The sequence below is a fragment of the Corvus moneduloides genome, chromosome Z, assembly GCF_009650955.1.
Source record: "Corvus moneduloides isolate bCorMon1 chromosome Z, bCorMon1.pri, whole genome shotgun sequence".
Taxonomy (NCBI): domain Eukaryota; kingdom Metazoa; phylum Chordata; class Aves; order Passeriformes; family Corvidae; genus Corvus; species Corvus moneduloides.
Genome location: NC_045511.1, coordinates 418,936 through 437,418, shown reverse-complemented (window position 1 = coordinate 437,418; position 18,483 = coordinate 418,936). Strand labels below are relative to the sequence as shown.

Here is an 18,483-nt window from a genome sequence, read left to right as displayed (position 1 = left end):
GACGTGGAGGTGTGGAGATTTTTCCTACTCCAGCTATTCAAAGTGTTGTTTCCTGTGCATTCCCCTTCCTGGCTGTGATCCATCAAATCTATACTCATGGATTTTATGCAAGTCCATGTTCCTCTAAAACCTCTCCACCGAGCATGGCAGGGACGTTTCCCACGTGGAGGGCAGCTCTTTTCCCCAGGTTGTGAAATCAGGGGTTGACGTTTCTAAGGAAAACAGAACGGGGCCCTTGCCTCCGTCTGAATCCGAATCTGTTTTCCTGAGGAGCTCCTGTGTTACTCCTTGCTCCTGCCGACAGATGGGGAACCACACCGCTGAATTCCCGGCGTGAGCTCTGCGGAACAGCATGGACTGACCTGCTGCTTCCAGGTTTGCTGCGGTTCCTGACGGAGCACATTTGGCTTTAAAATAATGCTTTCAAAGCATTAGATCTACACGCTGTCACTCAGGATTAGTTTAGGAAGCAGGAGGGAATGGAGTTACTGGGATCTGGGAAATGACAAATGCTGCCGAGTTCAGTGATACATTCAGAGGAGTAGAATATACACATGGTCTTGCAGGGATATTTGGAAATGAAGGATAAGACTGAGGAACTAAAAATCACTGACCTGAGTTCTGTGCCTGTTTCCATTGTATTTCCTTTCTGAATTTCCTTTCCCCAGAAGAGCTGAACCCATTTAGTCCTGGAGCTGTGCAGGTGTTCAAGCACTTCATTCCTTCTCAGGTTCCCATTTGGAATGTCAGTGGAAAGGTGAGTTTTGCTCACAGATTGGTCTCTGGACCCTTTTGAACATGGAAAGGTTCCCATCAGAGTACACTTAGAAAGTCTTCTTTTTCTGATTGAGTTTTTTTTTGTTTGTTTGGGTTTGTTTCTTGTTTGTTTTTTTTTTTTGTTGTTGTTGTGGTGGTGGTGGTAGTCTTTTTGTTTGGGGTTTTGTCTGGGTTTTTTTTACAGTAGAAGGTTGTTTTGGTTTGGTTTTTTTTTTCCTCCCTATGAGTCTGTATTGCCACAAATCAAAATTCAGGCTGTTCTGGCTGTCTCTCTTCCTTGCTGCATTCTGTCTTCTGTGATGTGTGATGAGTCTTCCCTTAAGGGGGCATTACTCCTGCTTAGCTTTCACCCAGTGTATCCCATTGTTCAGCTCTGGGCAATTGTTTTGGGATATTATTGATTTTATGACTTGCATTGTTGTCTGAACAAAACCGGGCCCATTTGGGGCAATTTGCTGTTTTATTACTTTCTGAGGGAAGGGGATGTATGTTGGCTTGACTAAAGCAGCAACAAAACCCTGCTATTATTTTATGTGGTTTAAAAAGGGAATCCATCTCGTGTTTCCCTGAAGGCACTTCTGTGATCAGGAATTACTAAAACATTACTCAGAGCCCTTTGTGCGGGTGTTTACTTTGGGATGTTGTCCCAGATAGTGCACATTGCCGTTCTCCTGACTGGCTGGCCTGAAAAAAAAGATGAGAGAAACCAGTCTGCCAGGCAATTTTAGCCATAATTCCATGAAAATTTGCAGTAGCAGGGGAATCCTCCAGGAGAGAGCGAGGTATCATAGCAATAATATTACTTACAAATTCAAAGCATTGTACAAAGATTAAATCATCTCTGAAGCAATTCCAAGTGATATGTCCTAGTAAAGTGATTCCAGTGACTGAAATGCTGCTCACACTCCAGCAGGCAGGGAATACGATTAAGGAGAAGAAAGTAAGAACACCAAGGACAAATTGTGGCTGCAGGGTATGCTTCCAGATGCTCCTAATGGATTACTCTGCCCTACAATTGCTCTCTCACCACATGGGCAGCCTGTCTGGGCAGGGAAGCAGAGGTCTGAGACACAAAAGGAGCAATAGGTTATGTGGATTGTTATATTTTTCTCTATTGCAGGAGTGGTTTGCAAGGAGGACAGCCAGCTCTGTGCACAGATTTCCAGCAATGGTTCCCTGCACATGGGAACAGGTAAGGAGCCACTTGTGAGCAGCCAGGTCCTGCCATGGGACCACGTAGTTCTGCTGGAACTGGGAAGGCAGCTGTCCCCAGGATCCACAGGGTTTATCCATCATGTAGCAGCATCCCTCTGTTTTACCAGAGACATGTGAAAGTGAGTCAGTTTGTTTGTTTTTGAGGGAAGTTGCTGCTTTTAGCCACCTCGCAATGTCATTTTATGTAACATGTTCATGAGTGGGCCTGTACCAACAGCCATGGCTGTATATATATATACATGTATGTATGTGCATGTGTATATGTATAGATATATATGTGTATATATATTATAGAGGCATTACAATAAAGTGGCCACACATATATATATATATATATATATATAAAACTTGTCACAGCATCCTTCTTCTTTTCCTGGTTTATAGCTTCCATGGCTCTTTTGCAGGCTCCATATACACAGGAAAAATAAATTCTTTTGGTCTTTGTCCTCTTCTGTGTACCAAGGAAGGTGCCTTATGGAAGTTAAAATGCTGTTTCCTATAGATGTGACTTCAAGCCTGAAACTAAGGGGAAAGTATTCCAGAAAATTAATCACTGGGCAGAGCTCATGTAGAGCTGTGGCAAAGATTGATTTGAAACAGAATGAGGGCAGGGAGGCGTTGTACTGGCTAGCTGGGAGTTGGACTCTGCTGATCCCTGTGGGTCCCTTCCAACTCAGGATATTTTATGATTCTATTCAAGACTTAAAATTAATATGCAGAGAAGTGTGAGCTAACTAGAAATTCACTCGCTCATCCTACTTTAAGCCCCCATTACTGCTTAAAATGGCTGATTAATGATGTTAGATGGTGATAGCATTCATTTGATTAAACTCCTGAAGTAAGCACAGTGGAAATGCCTAAGCACTGGATTGCTGGTAAATGTGATTTATGCTTTGCGTGTGTTGGTCTATAGAAATGTCAGCAATCTTGATGTAGGCACATCTGCATTAAATTTGTGCAACTTCTTCAAAAGTGCTGCTATTTGGACCAAAACAAATCCATAATATATTCCTGTTATAGGTGTGTGCTCACAGGAGGATGCATCCAGCTCTGGCTGATGAGAAAAGAGGCAGAGCCCCGCCGCAATCCGCGGGGACTCCGTAAGGATGTGCAGCCACCCACAGAGTTACACGTGCTGCAGCTTTTGACAACACAGAATACCTTCACTGAAGTCTTTTTTCTCTCTCTACTAATCCTCCTCCCACTCAGCAAGAAAAGTAGCTGCACAGGCTCACACAGATGCCATGCTATCAGCCTTACTTCAGAATAATTTAACACATCTCTGGAGAACTGTTCCTGACTCTTGTTTGGGGAGGCTGGGAATCGGGTTCCCTGCAGTGTTCAACCTGTACCCTCAGATAAACAACACATTTAGGTTTTGGTTGGTTACTATTTCCTACTCTTGCTCTCAGAATTCCTGCAAATTGTTGTCTTGCCAGAGAAGCTCCAAGGAGCCTGACTTGGATGGATGGAGCTGTGCTGTCCCCAGCTTCCCTCTGCCGTGTGTTGCCATCCCTGTGAGTGTCAGCAGAAATGACTGTGTTCAGAATTTATGAACAGACAAGCAAAACATGTTTGTCTGGCACAGAAATGCCAACCTGCTGAACCTCAGGTAGCCTCAGATGGTGTTTCTGACAGATCTGTACATCTTCCTTGCTGACGAAGATTTATCTCTGGATCTTTCTGTGTCAGAGAAGGAGTTTGTTCTTTTGAGGGTGGTTTGAGTACATGAGGTATGTGATCCCCTCCCTGGAGAGCATGTTCTGCCATTGGCATGAGCTGCTGCCTGGAGGGTCTTCTGGCAAGAGGAGGTGTCACTCACTGCATCCTTCTGGCTCTTCTTCCCAGCATACCAGATGGAGATGAATATGGAAGCACCAGAAGAACAGTCTCCATGTGATGTTCAGCCAGTTCAGGATTGAATTTCATCCATGGCCCCAAGAAGGTTAGAGGGTGCTATAAAGAGGTGTAATCTTACAGAAATAAGTAGTAAGGCGGATAAGGTTTTAAGGCAAGAAAAACCATCACAGGTTTCATACCATCTGGCACTGGCCATTTTTGGTTTGCCAGGGTAAGTGTCTCTACTCCCTGTGTGGTTGATCGATGAAAAATGTCCATGAGTGCAATTCAGAGGCTGGGTGGATTGAACTGATTCCTCTTCAGAGCCTAAGATGGCTCGGTAAGTATAAACCATATAAAGTCCTCCTTTTCCAGGGAGGGACCTTTCCAAGTAATCTCAGTTTTTACATTTTTGCACAATTCTTAATCCCATTCTATTCCTTCCTTGTATTTTGGGCACGTTTGGAACCTGTGCCGCCACTTGACCCCACATATGTGCATCAGCCCCTTGACTCAACTTTGAGCTTTACTTATTGCACATGGTGAATATTGGGTTTGTGTAACAGATCTCTGGCAGAGCGGTTCTTTCCCCACATTTTTGTGTGAATTAGAGCAATCTGGGATACCCTTTGTAGACTTGTTCTATGCTTCAATGTTTGACTCACGACTCTAATCTGGTGCCATCTTCATGGCTTTATGTACCTCTTACCCACCCACACCTCAGATTGATTTTCCTCCTACTCACCCTTTTGCTCACTACTCTCCTCCCAGTTCTCCTCTAACTAATCGCTCTTGTTTCCCTCTGCTCTGTTTTGTTTGTTCCCTCTTCTTCTTCCCTCCTCTGTGGTGCTCAGCCTGTCCAGCTGGGGGACGCTGGGCCAAGGGTGCCATGTGAGCCATACAGCCAAGGGGGAAGTGCCTTGCTGGGCTCCTCAACAGACCGACACTGAGTACTTCCAGGAGTATTTTGGAATATGGATATTCTTAATTGGCATTCCTTATCCTACACCAGAACTCTCTTGTACTGTTAATTATTAGACTGTTCTGAATCTTTGTTTTGAAGAGAGACCCTGCATTTCCCAAACCATGCCCAGGCTCTGGAGAAATGTTGGGCAGCTTGAGTTGAAGTTAGACAAACAGCATAAGAGAATAGAGAGAAAATATTCTGGCTGTTTCGCACATGGTTGCTCTCATGGTATGCCCTACAGTCCCCTCAGCCTGCAAGTGAACTGTTTATAAAGATAATTCCACTAAGCACAGACAACTGATTCATTTCCCTACAGCAGTCACACTCACAGAAATCCTAGTGAAACACTTACTCATTAACATTCTGCAATTTTATTGCTGCAGTATCCACTGCTGCAGTATTCCTTTAGGTTAAGGCACCTCAGGAAGTTCAGTCAATAACTTGTGCCATGACAGTTTGCTTTGGTTGAATGCACAGAAATTTTTAAAAACAGTACAAACCCAAATGGAACCAAAGAGCTCATTGAACAGGACTATCCAAATGCCTCAGTGTGAGCTGGTGGGATTGGTGCCACATCCTGGCAAGCACTTCGTGGGGTTGGAGCCGAATCTTTCACCCCTTTCAGAGGGATGCTGTTGCTTTCTGTGCCCGAGGATCTTCCAGGGTCTCCAGGTTAATATTATCCTTCTTCTAATGAGCATGTTTTATTCAAGAACAGGTATTTCCTAAAAGATTTGATATGGGGACATCTCCTGAAGGAAACCACAAAAAGTCACTTTTCTCCCAAATCCTTATAGCCCTGTGCAGAAATGGTTGAAAGCTTCTTACACCTCCTTTCAGGAACACCTGTCAGTATTGTCTGACTTCACACAACTGAAACAAAGGCACAGAAATGGTAAAGCTCATTGCTGCTTTTGAGAGAGGGAGATCCAAAATCTCCCTTTTGGACAGGAACAAAGATGGTGGGGCTGAGATTTCTTGCCAAACCTCACTGAAGTAGTTTGTCTGTTATTAATTGTATGTTTGTCACACTTTAAAGGGTCTAAAGGCCATGTCTTGGGGATCACTCCTGTTTCTCCTTCAGACATGGTCAGGTAGGACTGTGAGTTTGACCTGCCTTCAATTCCACAAGAATCAAAATCCTGATGTTGTCTGGATTTGAGGTAAGTGAATGAGTTCTCCTTTAGAAAGATGACATTAAAAGTAGGGATAGCCCTAATAATGTCTCAATTATTAACAGAAACTGACATCACTGCGAGGAGGGTTGGATCATCAAATTAACTTTCCTGGTTTCAACCCCCATGATTTTCCCCATCAATCTCTAAATTTCTGTCAAAAGTACCACTATATTCTGTGTTCCTTAGTAGATGGGAGTGGATGCAAGTGGCTGTAACATTTCTAATTTCTGAATCTGTAAGTGCTACAACAGAGGATGAAAAATCAGATCAGAGTACACCAGAGCTGTAAGAAATCCCATCAGACAAATTGAGATATCTGACTCCCTAAATATTCGTGTGACCCAACCTGGACTTTTCATAGAACTAGTGGAGCTCACTGTGAGTGAGAGCAAAGCTTCAGGAGTGAACAATACAGTTACTGGCACTTGTAAATGTGCAGCTGCAATTACCCAACGCCTGGGTGCTGCTTCAGGCACCGCCTTCCTGAGCACAGTGTTCAAGCACAGCCCCTCACTTGGTGTGAGCCATTTACCAACTGCCTGGGAGCAAGGGGCTCAAAAAGCTTTTCAAATCAAGAATTTCAGTGATTGGAAAAGCCAGTTGAATTGATTTTGATTAAAAAAAAAAAAAAAACAACCGACCAAAACAAAAGATACTAAAATGTATCTAAATCTCCTGCGTTATGTCAGTAGGATCTCAATTAAGAGTACCTCACTGACTGCACTTGGCTTTTATATTGGAGTAGTTCTTAAGTCCCTCTCCTTCCTGATTTGCTCTTAGAATCGTGGAATCGTGGAATGGTTTGGGTTGGAAAATCAGATCTCCAGTCTGATTTTTTGTGGAACTGTTATCCCTCCTCCCTGCTGTTCTGCAGAGTCCCCGTGCACACTGACCAGTTAATCCCATAATCCCAGTTGGAGATGAAAAGTAATGACAGTAAAGTGGAAGATGTTAGCAAGTGTGATAGACTGAGGATAATGATTCCTCTTGCAGCAGTGTTAGAAAATCTGTCCTCATGCATCCAAAACCTGCCAGGAGGAGGAGGAGGAGGACTTGTCCTAACCTGGATAAACCTCCACAAAGCAACTGTGCTGCACTTGGCATTTGGAATGGAAGAAGTCATTCCGTGCCCAGCAGACACAGGAGAAATGATTGTCAGCTGCAACCCAAACAGTGGGGTTACGAAACCCAAAGTGCAGGAGAAATCTCCACCCTGAAACGAGATATGCATTCATGATTTGGAATTCCAATGGGACGGGTGGGGTGGGTGTGCTGATTACTGTTTGGGGCAGGAATGATAGAGGATTTACAAAAGCTGGGCTCCTTCCCAGAGCTTGCGAGTTTGAACACGGCAATGTCTCCTTAAAGGTCAGCAGAGAGGGATTTTAGTGCAAATTCCCTATTGATAATCCTGCAGAGAATGAGCAATGCAGGCAACAATCCGGAAACTTCCATGAGACCCAAATTCCTTTGCTCCTCTTCCCAGGGGCAGGGCTCCAGAGCTTGAGCTGACCTCTCCCTTCCTTCCCCCTTCCTTCCAGAAAGCATTGGTGCAGGATTTTCACTGGGGCTATGCCAGCCAAAAATACCCTTGAAGGATCCTGGACAAGGAATTGTGCCCTCAGTAAAAACATTTCAAGCTCATACGGAGTATCCCACCATGGCCATGGGTTGGGGTGGTGTGCTGACAGCTCTTGGGGTGGCACACCAGCTTTAGCAAGACATGAACTAAGAAAAGCTGTATTTGGTGGGGTAGCCCAATGCTGCAAGTACCAAATCTGCAGCCAGAAAGTGCTTTACAGGAAGGTGCAGGTCTGTTGTCTCAGGGTTGTGTTTGTCAGGGCTCTTACTCCCAAAGAGCCACCCTGTAACGGGCTGGGAGGGGAGGTAAAGAGGATGAGGATTGCAAAGGCACTGCTTAGAACTGAAATGGATTGTTTGAAAGGTCCCACAGGTTAAGGAAAGCTGGGGAGCTTAGAGGGACTGGCTGTGCTATAGGTTTGCAGCAGGAAAGGGACTGAAGGAGGGGGTATGGGCCTGTAAGAGCACAAATCTCTGGAGAAGATGGACACCTGATACTTATTCCCTATGCACCATAATATAAGAACCAGGAGAAATCAAATTACATAGAATTATAGAGAGGCTAACAGAAGGAGGTAATTTTCCACTCTGGCCAGTTCCAGAGACAAGAGACCAAGCAAGATGAGTCTGAATGTTAATTACACCAGTCTTTTGGGTCTGGGGTTTTTCTTCCCTCAAGGGGTGAGCAGCTCAGGGAGCTTTAGGGAGAGCTCCTGTCCCTGCAGTGGCCCGTGGTGTGGTGGAACAGGAGGGACAGCATTGCTAGGGAGATGCCCCAGAGATTAGAGGCTCTGGGCTTGACTCAGGCCCGTGTGACTCACCTGAACACCCGTATTCCCACGGAAGCTGTGGAAAGCTCCTGTGTCTCACTCTATCCCCAGCTCTCAACTCCAGGCCTGTTGGATGCTCTCCCTCCCTGCCACCTGCCCAGACAGGTGAGTGCCACACGCAGGTGGGACTCACACACTGCTGAGTGACCCTGACACAGTACAAATCTGAGCAACTTTACTTCATAAATGCTTCAGGTTTCATTTTATTTTCCTCTTTTGCTGTCCTCCTCAGGGATGTCTTCCTGTGATTCTCAGTACCACACACATCCCAACAAACCCAAGGTGTATTAATACAGACAGAATGTGAAATGCAAGTGAAAGAAACAGTCTGCAGAACAAATCTCATGGTATTTGGATTGCTCATGGGCTAAGCAAGGTAAAACATCCTCAGGTTAAGTACTGACCTGGAAGGAAAGCTCCTGCCCTGTGACAGCACTGCCCAGGGGCCTCTGCCAGTGGCACTGCTGCCTGGGGACCTGGCCCCCCCACTCCCACACGATCCAGAACACTCCCATGCTGTGGGAGATGGTGAGCTGGAAGGAATTGTCTGGAAAATGGGCCACTGACTATATCAAAGGCCTTTTAGAACAATTAGCAGCCCCTTTCCAAAGGCTGTGGCACCACACCTGCAATTCTATTATTACTCTTTAAATAGCCCCAAAATGTTGGGTTTTTCCTTTCCTGTAAACTACCGTTTACTGACAGAGACACAGGACTTCTCTGGACTTCTCCAGGGTTAGTCTTTTTTTTTCTTCCTCATGCCTGCAGTGTTATACTGTCACTGGGAACTGAGCAACAATTAACAATTTATGTTTTGTGGGAGCTCAATTCAATTTGGCTTGGCTTACAGCTTTAATGAGTTTTCTATGACATTCTCAATAATGCATTATAAAATACTGACATGTTTTTAAATAGTTATTCTTTTACTCATTTTCTGTGTTCTGAACCATGCTCAGCCCCCAGCCATTTATTTCAATAATGCTTTAAGGAAGGTATATACTGAGAACACAGAGGTAATTATGTTAGTCCAACAGCAACCTGATAAAATATTAACATTTCTTATGAAATTTTTTCCAGAAAGAAGGAGAAAAATCATCACCAGTGAGAAGCTTTGCAGTGAGAAAAGCCTTTTTTCAGCAAAAGATTGTTAAGTAACACCATTAAATATTGAACGATGCTGAGGTGTATCTGTACACAGCCTCCTTTTGGCTCGGTGTGATGCAGATTTTATTTCTTCCTCTGCAGAAATCATGAAATCCTGTTTTAAATCACGATGGAAGAGCCAATCAGATAAAACCTGTACCTTGCCACTACTACTTTTATGATTTGTTAAGTTCACTGGAATGAGTAATACAGCGTGAATAGAACATTTTAAATACCCCTTGGCAGTCACTGAAGTACAATAATCATTTAAAAGACAGGAATTACAAAACTCCATGTGCAGCTGGTGCCACATCAAACCAAAGGGAGCCTTGTCTGGGTGATTTTCACCTCCTGAGTGGCTGGGGACCTCTGCACTCTCATTTTGTATTTCACCAGAGCTGTTGAGAATAAATAAATAATAAACTGAACAGCAAAAAGCAAGTCATTCTGAGCAGCCTCTGGCAGCAGTTTGCTCTCATAATGCTGTTTGGTGAGCTGGAGGCATCCAGTTCATTTCCTAAAGAGCATTTTCTGCTTAGGTCAGGGCTCTATTAATCTGTTCAAGCCAATTCTATAAAATCCAAACCATCTGTATTTGGGAAGATCATGGTTTATTTGGATTTTCTTTGTGTCTGCTGTCAGTAGATTATTAAAAGTACGAGGGATTTACAGTGTAAAGTCTCTCTATTGGCATGTTACAGCGACCTTCTAAGTAGCATCTCCCAATATTTGGGTAACAGCTGGTATAGTTAAGTCCAGCAGGGAAACAAAGAACAGCCACAAATACTGGAAATGGCTGAGCTTTGGCAGTGTAGAAAGGCTGCAAGGACTGGGGATAGCTGTGCTTTCAGTGTTTCACCAGGTGTTTTATTGGCAGTTTCTGAAGATTCCTTGTGAAACACACCACAGTGGCCAGGTAACATTTTTGTATCAGGGATGCCTGGAATTTCTAGGGAAGTGGTGAAGCAGTCACTGGAGATCTGGCCCAGCAAGCCATTACTTCATATTGTCCTTATGCCCCCATGCCCAGATGCCATCCAGCCCCATGCTGCATGCGGGGCAGCTGCTCCTCCTCAATGCACCACTCGCAGGGGCTGCTCCCACTCCCCACTGCTTCCCGTCCTGCACAGGTGGATGGAGCGTCAGCTCTCATGGAGAATTGCCAGCCATAGGACATACTAAATCTATTTTTCTCAGAAAATTGTAAATAATTCACGGGGCTTGGTTCTATAAAGAGGCCAGTTATAAATCATCCGAGCTGCACCTGGAGATTTCTGATGTCAGCATTATCACATGAATTACATCTCTCCAGGGCCATCTATTATTGTAAACACAATTCCAAAGAGGAATTATGCATGTAACATGCACAGGCAAACAAACAAGTAATCTTCAGCCTGGATTTGATACTAAAGCTTTGCAATCCAATTGAGTTGTTAGTGGCACTAATTGTCATGTTCTGGCCTCAGAGATCCTTTCATTTTGCTCCTGTACAAGCGTATTTTTCCCTGGGGAGCACCTGTTGGTGGGAATGCTGGCTGACTGTACACCACCAGCAGTCCAGGTGCTGTGAGGTGGAAGGAAAAAGCCATGGATGTGATTCCAGAGGGATGTGAACATGTGCTGCAGAAAAGATCTGGATTCTGAGATTTCCATGTACCACCACCTTTACAGTGCTGGGATTACAGTCCACTTACAGCTGTTGAATTACACCCAACTGTTTCTTTTTCATGCTGCTCTTCAGAAATAGAAACATTCTTGAATAGAAACATGCCAGGTTCCTGATGGTTTCCAACTCTTGGTGTCAGCACAGAAAGACAAGGGAGGCAAAGAACTGAGATGTGTTTATGGAACTGAATGAAAGGACTACTGAAATCCTGTGTTTCCGTGGTATCCCGGGGATGGGAGGTGGAGGAGATGCTTCTGTTAAGGCAACGAAGTAGGTCAGTGAAAAGCAGGGGGGAAAGCTACATCCAGAGTTGGGAATGATCTGCTGAGCTTGGAACAAAGAATAAAACTGAATCTTTCTTGGCGTAAGACCTGTGCAATGAGCCTGGTGCCAGGTGCTCCTGTGCACCCGGCCATCCCAGGGCTCGCCTTGGCCAGGCAAACAGGAGCATTTTGCCCCTGGTGCTGGGGAAGGCCCGGCCTGGCCGTGCCCGGGACTGCCTGCACCACGTGTAGTTTATGGCCAGGAGGGATCCGTGGGAGTACAAAGGCTGATGTCTCCCCAGGCTGGACTTTAACAGTTCATGCTCAGCTCCGGGGCACTGCTGTCTGGGCAGAGGTCACATCCTTCCTGCCCCAGATAGGGCTTTGGAAAGGCTGGAAAAAACGCTTTCTGGCCTACAGACTGCTGTGGAATCTCTCCAGAGAAAGGGATCTCCTTTTTCCCGTTCTGCTCAGCTCCGTGAAACAGAAACAGGTATAAAGCACCTGAGCACACGGAGGTGGGCTGCTGAAGACAGAGCCAGTGGCACTTGTCCGAAGTGCACAGAACAGCCTTGTGTTGGGCTGTGGTGACAGATCTGTCCCGTGCCAGTGGCCCCACGTGCCTTTGGTAACACATTGTACACTTACAAGTAAATGTAATAGAGCATAAACGTGTCTGGGCACCGCTGCCATCGAACTTCCTCATTAGCCTCCACTTAAGCACCACCGCACTGCCAGGAGATACCGAGAGATCATAAATGGGTGATTAGCACAGGGAGGGGCACGGCCCGGGGCAGAGCCAGCTCAGGGGCGGAAAACAAATCAAAAGCTCATTTAGAGCTAAAGCGGGACTTGATTTTGCCCAGAAGTGCCCTCGCTCCAAGTGCCCACTGTGTTTTGCTTCCCTAAAATCCGCGGCGGCGAGAGAAAAAATGCCACAGTGAGCGACCATCTCCCACTGCTCCAGAGAGCCGCGGGCAGCGGGGACTTTGCTCCTGCTCATCCCGGGCCTGCACCGGGACACCGGAACAGGGCCCGCCGCCCGCACGGGGACATATCCCGGGACACATCCCTGGACACATCCCGGGACACATCCCGGGGCAGGGCCCGCTGCCCGCACGGGGACACATCCCGGGACACATCCCTGGACACATCCCGGGACTCATCCCGGGAGAGATCCCGGGGCAGGGCCCGCTGCCCACAACGGGGACACATCCGGGGCCACATCCCGGGCCACATCCCGGGGCAGATCCCGGGACACATCCCGCTGCCCGCACGGGGACACATCCGGGGACACATCCCGGGACACATCCCGGGACACATCCCGGGGCAGATCCCGGGGCAGGGCCCGCTGCCCGCACGGGGACACATCCCGGGGCACATCCCGCTGCCCGCACGGGGACACATCCCGGGGCACATCCCGGGGCACATCCCGCTGCCCGCACGGGGCGCGGCCCCGCAGTCCAGGCCCGGCGGCGCCGCTCCCGCCCACTGGGGGGCGCCTGCCACACGCGCGTGCTGCCCCCGCGCGCCAGCTCCGCGCGAAGCGCCTCGCGCGCCCACGCGCCCGCCCCGAGCGCGCGCACCCCTCGCGCACCCCGCGCGCCCCCTTCTCCCCCTTCCCGCCCCCCTTTCCCACGCCCGTCCCTCAGGGCGGTGCGGCCGCGGGGTGCGGCCCCTCCCGCGCTTTGTGCCTCTCCCCGCCCGCCCCGCCCGCCGCCGCTGGGCCGGCCCGGCGCTCTCCCCGCCCCGCCGGCGCTCTCCGTCCCTGCGGCCGCGCTCAGCCCCGGCCCGCGGCGGCGGCGGCAGCGCGGGCGGCCCCGCCCCCGGCCCTTTTCCGCCGGGCTCGGCTCCCGACGCCTTCCGCCGCCCGCGGGCCAGTAGCAGCGGCGGCGGCAGCAGGAGGCGGCGGCGGGCGGCTCGGCGGGCCCGGGAGCGGCTCCATGGCGACCGCGGCGGCGGAGCCGGTGTACGGGCTCTCAGAGGACGAGGTGGGTCGGCGCGGACGGGCTGGGTGCGGGGTTTTGCCGGAGCGCCGTCGGTGGGAGCCGCGGCGGAGGTTCGAGAGCTGGGCGAAGGTCGAGGGTCGGTCTGGGAGGGCAGGCGTTGCCCGCCCCGCAGGGCTCTGCGCCCCTCCCGCAGCGGCCACTTGCCCGGGGACGGCCTGGCCCGGGGTGCGCTGCCCGCACCCTCGGCAGGTGCGGCCGCCCGGAGCCCGCGGGTGCCTCGGCCGGACCGGTAGCGAACAAAGAGCTGCGGCCGGCGGTGCCGAGGGCGGGGGCGGCCGCCCCTCTCCGCCTCCTCCCCCCAGCGCTGCCAGTGTCCCCCGGGAGCGGCCGCGGGGCCGGTACGCCGGGTACTGTGTCAGACACAACCTGGCCCCAATGCAGATGGAGCTGATAAGCGAGGTAGGACCCGCGATAAGTAATCACCGTGTGCCGGCTTTATCAGCCGATGTCTTCTGCAGAACCAAAAATGTCACAGGCATGAGAACAGTCCAGTTTACTTTAGGTAAATGTTAAAAATCCTATTTAATGCCTTTTTTTGTTTCATGGCCTTGGTCGGTTGCTCCTTTTCTTAGGAGCCAGTGTCATAGAGCATCAGCAATGGGCAAGGCTGCATTACTGGGCTGTGGTTTCAGGGTATCAGCTATTAGGAGCACAAATACTGCTTTTATTTTTACAGGAGTGAATAGTAATTACAACAGCATTGCTTCCGGTTTTGTGGGGCTGAACACAAAGGATGATGTGTCAGTCTGTTTGTGGTGTAGAAGAAACTAACGTTAAAAACATCTTCTGCCTTGTGAACCTCACAGACAATGTTTCTTACCTGGTGTATTTTAGGGGCGCTGAGTCTGGATGACTGGCTGTAACGTTTAATTCTCATTGGGAAGGAGGTTCCTGGGCAGGAGTGGGTGTTTGGTGGGGGGGGGAGGGGTGTCATTCTGTTGTTGTTAAATTATAAAGCTGATTGCAAATGCTCTGCCTGTGTGTGAAGGTAGGGGAGAGGAGAGGGCATTCCAGTTGGGTGCTGTAGATAGTGAGCACAACAGCAGAGGAGAACCTTCTCCTCACTGAGCTGTTTCCATAATCCTTCATGTGAGCACAGCGGTGGCTGGCACCAGTCCCCAAGCAGCTTTGGGCCAGCTCCGGTGCATTGCCCGACCCTGCAGGTAGCCGGGCCCACTGCCGAGCCATCTGCAGGGTCCTGCTTGCTCCTGCTGCCAGCGGGCCTGTGGTGATCCTGCCTGCTCTTGGGCTGATGGGGGGGGGTCTGCACAGGCTTAGGGAACAGTTAAAGGCAGTGGGATTTGCTGTCCCAAAATGGGCACCCTAAACCATTTGATTGGGGGTGCTTTTGTGCTTATATTAGCAAGTGTGATCTGTGAGGAAAAGGGAAGCCTGGAGCCATCCTGCCAGGTCCCAGGGAGGTGGCTGAGAACATCATGCTGGAGCTTGGCTGCTGCCTTCTCTGTTGTGTGTGCGCTCACCGTGTCTTTTGTCCCTGCCTCGACATATGCTGGTACTTGAACAGAATGCTAAAGAGAAACGGATACAGGGAGAAATCTGCTGGCTGCTCTCACCTTGGCTCGGAGGTGGAAGGATCTCGGGAGAGCAGGGGCTGCTCCTGACATGATGCTCAGCCTCAGCTGGTGCTGGGGACCTGGCCTGTGGAGCAGTGGGCAAGGAGATGTGTTTGTCACTCATCTCCCGAGGTAAAACCAAGCTGTTGGAAAAGGAGCTGCTGGGAAAAGAAAGGCTCTGGTCTCTCAGCAGTGACCCATGTCACAGCTGCAGTGATGACCACAGCCGCACTGCCTGAGGGACAGGAGACTGTGCTTTGTTTCCTGCTTTGCCGTGCATCTGCTAATGCTGGACACTTCTCAGGAAGAGCAGTGACCATCTAAAACTGCGGTGGGAGTCCACAAATGGAAATAGGATGGGAGAAAGAGGGAACAGGGACTGAGGGAGGGGTGGCATGGAGAAGGGTGCAGGTGATGCAGCCTGCTGGGCTGTAGTTTCACGACCCTGAGAGCCTGACCTGCTCTTGAGTGTCTAGTAATGGACAGAGGAGAGCACAGAGGAGGGGAGGATGATCTCTCTCAAGAAGGTAGCTGTAAGGTAGCTCTAGTAAAGAGGGCTGAGGAAGGTGTGCTGACAGTTCTCTGCATGCTGGCTTGTGTGGGTAATGACTTCCCGCTAGCATTGGCTTGGACTTGGCTCATCATTTTTTGGAAGGCAGAGCTCTGTTAGCTGTGAGAGAGCTGTGAGAGGCTGAATTGTGTATGTGGACGTATTCAGCCTATTCATTTCCTTTGTTCCTGCCTGGGTTTGAAATGCAGTTTGCAGATCTGTTGTATGTGGGTTTTGGAGGGCTTTGAGTTGGCCTTGTGCAGTGCTTCCATTCCTGGCGCATTTGCTGATTGGAAAATGCAGTGATTTGCATGCAAGCTGGACTTGCTGAGTGGCTCTCCAGAGAACCAGCAATCTCTCCGACAGACCAGAGGCACAGGCTTCCCTCCTGCTTGCACAGCTGATGTGTGTGGTAGGCGTGGAGCAGGCTCGGGCTGCGTGTGTGCTGGCGTGTCTGCAGAGTTTGGGCCTGCGCTCATCCCTGTGGGGAGCTGTGGTTCACAGGGCTGCCTTCCAGGGGGACATTGTTCCGTTTTGCCCAGGGACTCTGATAGGTGTTGGGATGCTAGGCAGGTTGGGGATCTGGGGATCACTGAGTCACAGGGTAGGAGCCAACCATTTTAGTTTGTCATGACAGACCACGTTGTGTTCACAGATCAACCTCTTTGTAAACCTGAACTGTAAAGTGTTTTATATTAATTAGGTAAAATTAGTTGTAAATCAGATTCATATCCTGACAATTTTTAACTGTTGGGATGACCTCAGCACTGGGCCAGGCTGCCCAGAGGGTGTTGGAGCTCCATCCTTGGGGCTGTTTGGGACCATCAGGACACAGGCCTGGGCAGCCAGCTCTGGCTTTAGGAGGGGGTGGGCCAAGTGACCTCCAGAGGCCCGTCCCAACCTCAGGCTCTTTGCAATTCTGTGAAATAATATTTACACAGGCTCCTTGGAAGCTTAGGTGCTTTCAGGCAATCCCTAAATATCAGTATACATAAAAACTTACAGCCCTTTGTAGCTGAAAATATTTGTGATTTAAGTGTACCTCTCCTTTGTTTCAGTTTGGGTTTCTTGAGAGTCAAATGTTGCCCACACAAATCCACAAACATTTTGCTTTCTCAGTGTCCTTGGATGGAAGCAAAACTTGCAGCTTCTTGGATCTTGTTTGCTTGAATAAAAAATGGAACTTCAGAAAAAAGATCCTTGAAGAAAGATTGTCTTTTTATATTTTAAAATATTAGGGGGAAAAAGGTTCATATGTGAAACTGCTCTCTGCAGTTCTTCTGTTTTCAAGTTCTATTCAACTTCTGTGACTTGTGATTGAATCAATTGGAATTAGAAGCTTCCTACTGAGATGACATTTTGTCATGCCTTAGAAATTGTCAAAAGGATCTTATGTTCCTGAAAATATCTTGATGTGTGAGATACAATCTCATATGCCTCAAATAATTCTGGGTGTAGTCACTGCAGCCTAACCTTTCATCTTAGTTCTTGTGTGCTGTGCTGGGCAAAGCCTTGTGCCTGAGGAATGAATCCTGAAGGATTTCAGGACCTCAGGAGGCTCTGTGGTGCTTCGCTTTACTGAGACACGCTTTGGGGAAAAGGAAACAAACCCAGTTCTGAGTGTGATGGAAATGGTTCCTGTGGACAGGATGAGTTCCTGAAGCACAGGCTCACCTGTACTGGATCTAACATCAGGGTAAGGAATAAGCCAAGATTTGCCACAGTGGTGCTGTGGGGAAGTGCAGCTTGTGCCATGATGGGTAAACTGTCTGTGCAAACTGTTTCAGACTGAGGCGTATGGGAGGTTGGCTTTTGTGCCTTGTGTTTACATGTTCCTGATGGATTTGTTGCTCTGGAATGATCTCCCTTGAGGGTGTCTCCTTCCCTGTAGTCGAGTGTCATGTTAACAGATCCATGAGATGGGGCTGCAGGGCCTCAAGAGGAAGATGTTATTGCTCATGATCAACAAGATTTATTGGGGAGGAAAAGGGCTGCGATTTTCCCTCCCTCCCTGGACTTGGTGACAGCAGTGACATGTGGGAGTTCAGTGTTGGATTTCTCTACTTTGCATTTGAAGCAAACAGTAAACTTTGGAAGTGATGACGATGCAGAGTTGTTGGGGCAGTGTCAGTGTTGTAGATGGTTGCAGTTAGATTTCAGGTGCCGTTTCCTGTTGTGTTGCCTCGGTGGTGAGGCTGTACCTTGCTGCTCACCTGGCTTCCACACTGTGCTGGCATGGCCAGAGATGTTTCCTGAGCCCAGGCCATCCCCACGGAGCCCCTTCCAGCACTGGTGCTGGGGAGGGCCTCCAGAGCTGTGTCCCTTCATCGTTCTGGTTCCCAGCTCAGCTCCCGGAGCAGCACTGGAGCATCGAGTTCTGTGGCACTGCAAGAGCGCTGGATGAAGGACCAGGGCAGTGATGTGCCAGAGAAGCAGCTTGTGGGCAGCTGTGGCTCCTCAGCTGCGAGGTGGGAAGGGGCAGTGTGGGGGGCCAGTCTGCCCAGGGGTGCACCCCTGGCCCCAGGAGCTCCAGCCCAGCCCACTGCATACCTGAACCCAGAGTGAAAAAACCCTTGAGTTCCTTGAGAAGATGCACCTTTTGTCACCACCACTGAACACAGACCCTTTAAATGAGAGCTCTGTTGTTTCTGCTCTGAATGTTCTGGTTACATAAAGCCTCACTCTGCTTTCTGAGTGTGAGAGGGGCCTCCCTTGGTCACAGCACTGACACTGTCTTAGCAATAAGGAATTCAGAATAGTGACTTTTTTATTGACCCTGAATTGTTTTTATAGACACTAAGTGCACTGGCTTCAGGGATAACACATAAACCTTAAATGATGATTGAAAAGTCCAGGTAAGGAAACATTTCATAAATGACAGGGCTTGCATG

At 48.9% G+C, this 18,483-nt stretch overlaps 1 protein-coding gene and 1 long non-coding RNA gene across 2 annotated transcripts in view; both read left to right on the top strand.

Moving 5' to 3' along the window:
- The window catches only part of LOC116437814, a 46,522-nt gene extending 36,314 nt beyond the window's left edge, over positions 1–10,208 (top strand). Inside the window, exons 5-10 of the long non-coding RNA XR_004237488.1 lie at positions 669–757; positions 1,898–1,969; positions 3,013–3,725; positions 3,841–8,492; positions 8,620–8,763; positions 9,465–10,208. This is a non-coding gene — a long non-coding RNA (uncharacterized LOC116437814). The remainder of the gene's footprint in view (positions 1–668; positions 758–1,897; positions 1,970–3,012; positions 3,726–3,840; positions 8,493–8,619; positions 8,764–9,464) is intronic.
- Positions 10,209–13,354: 3,146 nt separating this feature from the next.
- Positions 13,355–18,483, top strand: part of NEDD4L (NEDD4 like E3 ubiquitin protein ligase) — a 104,624-nt gene continuing 99,495 nt past the window's right edge. Inside the window, exon 1 of the mRNA XM_032095998.1 lies at positions 13,355–13,450. Within this exon, the coding sequence (XP_031951889.1) occupies positions 13,403–13,450 (48 nt within the window). The 5' untranslated portion in view covers positions 13,355–13,402. The remainder of the gene's footprint in view (positions 13,451–18,483) is intronic.